The sequence below is a fragment of the Montipora capricornis genome, chromosome 1 (genome assembly GCF_036669925.1).
Source record: "Montipora capricornis isolate CH-2021 chromosome 1, ASM3666992v2, whole genome shotgun sequence".
NCBI lineage: Eukaryota > Metazoa > Cnidaria > Anthozoa > Scleractinia > Acroporidae > Montipora > Montipora capricornis.
In genome coordinates, this window is record NC_090883.1 from 31,950,897 (window position 1) to 31,956,675 (window position 5,779).

At 40.6% G+C, this 5,779-nt stretch overlaps 1 protein-coding gene across 1 annotated transcript in view; it reads right to left on the reverse strand.

Annotated features, from left to right (window-relative positions):
- Positions 1 to 242: 242 nt before the first annotated feature.
- The window catches only part of LOC138038848 (potassium/sodium hyperpolarization-activated cyclic nucleotide-gated channel 2-like), a 10,666-nt gene continuing 5,129 nt past the window's right edge, over positions 243 to 5,779 (reverse strand). The window contains exons 4-7 of the mRNA XM_068884920.1: positions 4,837 to 4,983; positions 3,905 to 4,148; positions 2,922 to 3,144; positions 243 to 788 (exon numbers count right to left, since the gene is read on the reverse strand). Coding sequence (XP_068741021.1) covers positions 362 to 788; positions 2,922 to 3,144; positions 3,905 to 4,148; positions 4,837 to 4,983 — 1,041 coding nt within the window. The 3' untranslated portion in view covers positions 243 to 361. The remainder of the gene's footprint in view (positions 789 to 2,921; positions 3,145 to 3,904; positions 4,149 to 4,836; positions 4,984 to 5,779) is intronic.

A 5,779-nucleotide genomic window follows, 5' to 3' on the forward strand; every position in this document is an offset into this window, starting at 1 on the left:
TTGCGGTAAAGAAGGTGGAATTTTATAATTTATCTATAATCCAACTGAACTTGTTGAAAAGGGTGTTGATAATGGTTACAAACCAAGAAAGAAAGTCAGACATTAAAGGATAAAGACTTAATAGTCTCGCAAAGAAATAACGCGCAATTACCACGTAAAAAATATAAGTTCATCTTGACGTCCGTAATGAACATCAAACACGTTAGATTGGAAGCTAAAGTAAGAATTTCGCTCTTAAGGATGAAATAACATCCCCATGATGAGGTTAGCTCTTGGAAGTCTTAATACAAATTTTAAAAGACGTTTTCGGTATGTACCGAGAGGAATTGAAATAAGCTATGCCACAGTCACATCCGGGTTCTTAAAAATCGGTCACCATGGCAACTACATCCAGGTCTTTTAATTCCTTATCTTCCTCCATGTCGTCCTCCTCACAAATATCAGGACCAGGCTTTTGCACTTGCGCAAATGCTGCTAAGGCGGGGGCAAAGGTTTTGAATAACGTTTTATTTAAGAAAGACGAGCGTTTTCCGCGCTTATTTGGATTTTGGGTTTTCACTCCTGGAAGATTGTTCTCCGTTTCCGTTGGCATTGTAATAACGACGGACTTTCGAGTAGTTTTTGTCTCTTTAGAAGTTGATGGATCCTGTTTGATTGGAATGATCGAACGATGCTGTGGCTGTGGCTGTGGCTGTGACTTTGTGGCAAGAGATTGACGCTTGGTTTCGGGACCATCGCTTTTCGTGGCGGCTGAACTAGATTTGCCCTTGGCATGCTCAAATGCCCGCCTGAAGAAAAATGGCAAAAGATGAACGGGTTTCCAGTGAGTGACGTTAGTTTGTCCAGTGGCAAGAGATAGTGAAAAGCAATTGAGCCAATCAAGACAGACAGTTAACAGCAACCGGCACCAAGCGGATGGGAGCGTTTACGAAAAGGTGACAGCTGCCTTTTGATTCTGGCGGGATATTTTAAGGAAAAAATACGTTTTTCTTCCTATTTCGAACCTCGCTGGTTGCAAGAGTGGTGTCCGATTTTTTTTTTTTTATCCCATTAATTTAAGTCCGTTGTTCAAGGAAAACCGCCAGCACTCAGTCACAAAGCATTTTATTATAATTACTGTTAACACTCAATAGGCCATTTCCGAGTTAATGTCCGCCTCCTCTTCAAAGCGAGTCCAAGTGCGAAGTTTTTATGATGGTAATTAGTTCTACTTTACATATGAATCAAAACTAATTTTCATAAGAAAAACTTCGCACTTAGACTCGCTTTGAAGAGGAGGCAGACATGAACTCGGAAATGGCCAATTGCAAATCACAGTTAAGCTACGTGAGGAAATGAAACGGTAAAATCGGAGTCCTGGGCTGGTGTCGAACCTACGACCTCCGTAACAGCGGTCGTATAAACTACCCAATCCTAGATTAAAAATTAACCAAGGAGTTTATTTCTCAACTTCCAAATGCTGTTCAACGCTGATATTCGTCAAAACTTTATATTAGAAGAAGTCAATCGTGAAAAACAAAAATAAGCAAAAGAAACTTTCACCAAAAAGTAGAAAACATGAAACAAAAGTTTACGCTAATCCAGGATTAAGTTAATCGGCCTTTGAACAACCGGGTTCAGAAGTTCTTGAATGGTTAAGGGAGGCGGGGGTGGCTCTTAACTACCAAACCGTTGCTATGAACCGCTTCAAATAGTCATTTCTCAAATTCCTTCAACTCTACAGTTATCCTTTTTTGCCATGTGTGTTCTATTTAACATTGCCTTTTTATGGTTCTACTCATAACCGTATTTGGTAAATCACGTGACCAAAACAGAATATGTAGCATGGATTTTAAGAGAAATTATTTCTCAAAAAGAAAAATGACGTCACAACGTCCTCTTTTGATGCACTTTTTAAAATATCAGTTCCATTTTTTGTTCAAATAGAAATTCCATGTTACAGTTTACGAAAAATGATGGGACGGTTCCCATGCGGTGAAAAAATCGCCAGTTCCTTTCGCTTCCTAAGAGCTTTTGCCCGTTTTTCACTAAAACGGGCTGCAGAGGACTGGGACTAGTTGCGCATGCGCCTTCTGATTGAAGCGATATCAGAGTTACTTCATAGAACCACCCATGCAACCTTTTTTGTCGGGCTCTTGACTAAAAAGCTTTCTTAGGAACCATTGTCTTTCTGTAGTTAAGTACCACCTGCCCACCTCCCTTAAGCTTGGTTTCCATATGAGCTACAACGGTCTGCGATCAGTCTGCCACACAGTCGTAATGGTCAGGAAAGTGGAACTAGATACACCTTTCCCGACCATTACGACCGTGTCGCAGACCAATCGCAGACCGTTTCAGATCATACGGAAACCAGGCTTTGAAGCATCCAATCGGTGTTAGTTTCGAATTCTTCCTATGACTCTGCTTTCTTAGTTTCTTTTTCGCCCGTTGCTAAGCAGCTTGTCTATTATTATTCTCACGGGCATAATACACCTTTAGAGCGGTTTTCAAATGAGTGTCGTAAAACCAAAACCAAAGTAATTACTTTGGCCAATCAAAAAGGACGGAGACAATCCGGTAAACCAATCAAAACTCGAAGTAATTACACGTAGCCGACACAAAGCGCGGGAAAATGTGCACGCGCGAGCCATGATTAGTTTTGGTTTCACTTCTGATTGGTTGAAGAATTGGCGCGAGAACTTTGAACCAATCACTGAGTGAAGTAATTATAAACCAAAAAAATTCGCTAATTACTTTCGACACTCAATTGAAAACCACTCTAAGCATCAATAGTTGCATCAGTTAACTATGTTTATGCGATACTTCATAACCTCCCCTGGGTTTGAAGTCTCCACTGGCGATCACTGAATGACTACAGTCTCCAAAATCGTCTCTTTTCATATGAAAATCTGTGATATAGGTTTAAGATTTTAACCACCCACCTTTCTGACATGATCCTCTCATAGTTCAAGGGCTCTGATAGGTTTGGCTGTAAACCAATCCGTGAGAGTCTCTCTTTTGCGACCTCTTCCAGCATAATCCTCATGTCCGGATACTCCGAAAGTACTTCGTGAAAATGAGGCGAACTCAACGAGTATAGGTTACAAATAGTCGCTGCTCGTACCGAGGCTACTCTGCGCGCCTCCTCCGTTAAGAGGCAAATTTCTGGAGACAAGATGAGAAGTATAAGAAATCTGAGAAATCTACTTTTTGGGGGGCTGTGGTCAAAATTGCTTTCTTAAAAGATGTTTGGAGCAAACGAAAATATCCAACGAGGAGAGACTGGGAATAGATTATTTTTTCAATGAATGCAAGCAAGTGGAATTTCGAAGCCCGGAAATGTGATAGCTTGAGGAAGTGAGCAAAAATTTACGGTTTTTTCCGTAAACCAAATGTTCTCGGAAGCATTCAGGGCCTTTTTTTGCATTGTTGAGAACATGTTAACAGTCCGGGTTTCTTTTAATTATAATAGGAGATTTTCTAGCCCGATAATTGATAACTCGGCACTGCATTTCTTTCTCCGTGTTGTGCAAAACAGCAATGTGTAAAAAAATTCAAATTTTTGACCGTTGTCATCCACAACAAGTGGGAGTTAAAATGAGCACGCCTCGAAATATTTCATAGGCCATTTTACGAATACGATGGCCATTTTAAATCCATTGTTTCAAATAGCTATTATGAGATTCTAAGGGGGCAATTAGTATGCATTTGCCCCCTAAGAATCCCATAATAGCTATTTGAAACAATGGATTTCAAAATGGCCGCTGTATCCGTAAAATGGCCTATGAAACGAAAAAAGATCAATATTTCCACTTTGAGCACCTCAGAGCGAAGATTCCCTAAAGTGAAAATATAACTTGGACTCGAAACGCCACATCATACACTAGAGGCATTAACAATAACAGAAATTGAAGTTTTTTTGTACCTCCAAAATGAGATCCATCGCCGAGACTTGTTGCCAACTCCCCATCTTTTGTGAGCACATCGACAATTCCTTTTTGAATAAAGTACATCTTATCGCCTTTGCGACCAGTCTCGCAAATGTATTCACCATTCAAGTACACTTCAAATTTCAGCTTGCCAACAATGTCGTCCAGAAACTCCCGACTGCCATTGCTGAAGAAAGGCACGGCGTGAAGTAACTGGCTCACGTTGTGCTTTAAGATTTCCTGGAAATTCAAAGGCTATGTCTCAGAGGTTTGACTCGATCACAGTATCACATAATCGAACGATATCAGATTTGCTCCCAAAATGGATAATCGCAAGAAATTTCCGAAATTTCGATACTTTTCCATACAGCGGCTTTTTGCGATCAATTGCATTGAATCCGTGGTCGGCGAAACGGAGGACTCTGCATGATCGTCCATAAAAATTCCATTTTTTTCATTGGCTGATAAAAAATTTTCTAGATCATCTTCGAACTCAGATAAAAATTCAGAAGAAATCACGATTTCTGAATTTCGAATTTGAAAATGGTAGGAAATGAAATTGTTTTTCAACAGCCAATCAAAGATAGCCTTTTTTGGATTTGACCAGTCTCTCCTTCCGAACGACTGGTCAAAGGACCGATGACTCTGGGAATGAGATTGCAGCATTGATTGCAAGAACTCTATTTTCAATCCTGCGTATGCGCACACTTTGTTATCTTATGCCGCAGTTTCCCAGTGAGGCAATCTCTCAATCCAAAAAAGCCCTGGCAAAAATCGAAATTGGATTATGGCCGAATTAATCCTCAAATTTCTCTATTTATTGAAATTACTTCAGGTGTTTCATGAATCAACTGGAAGCCTTGCACGCATTCAAAATCATTGTTTCCATTTCGCGAAAACATTTTAGTAGGGCGGCAAAGTTTCTTACTTCTCTGAGAGCCTTTGAAAGCTCGTTGAGGATCACTTCCTCGTCAAACAGTTTGTGATGAAAACGGTGTTCATAGTAATCCTCTACTTTCAACCGCAGACGCAATGGAAGCTTCCTATATCTCATGTACTCCTTGACTTGACTCAGCTGAAAAACAATTTAGTCACGAGTCAAAGCCGGTGCAACGCTCTACCGACTGAGCTATGAAACTACTCAGCTGGGAGCAGGCTAATTCGTTGGGCTCATGTGTTGCCGTGAAAGAACTCGACGAAATAATTGTATATATTTAAAATGCGGGTCATAGACTTCTCCCTTTCATCTATAACCCGCACTGTAAATTTATGCATTTATTTCATTCATCCAATCTCCTTTCACGAAAACATGTGAAATTGACCTGCTTCCAACTGAGGTTTTATAGCTCAGTTGCTGGAGAATTGTACTTGCATCGCAAAGGTCATGGGCTCGAATCCCGTTGGAGCCACCTGAAATATTCAGGTATCAATGAGAGACAATGGCTTTAGAGCGAGTTTCAATCGAGTGTCGTAAAACCAAAACCAAAGTAATCACTTTGGCCAATCAAAAAGAACGGAGACAGTCCAGTTAACCAATCAAAACTCGAAGTAATTACACGTAGCCGACACAAAGGGCGGGAAAATGTGCACGCGCGAGCCACGATTGGTTTCGGTTTCACTTCTGATTGGTTAAAAAAGTGGCGCGGGAACTTTGAACCAATCACTTAGTGTAGTAATGCAAGACGAATGCAATTCGCTATTTACTTTCGACATTCAATTGAAAACCGCTCTAATTGTCCTTATACGTGCAAGGATCACTTCTCCCTTTCATCTATAATCCGCACTGCAAATTTAGTCAAAGTCCTCAGCTATTCAAACTACCTCTAAACTGACCATGCGGCATCAAAGCTTATAGCGCGTCGCGTGTTCTA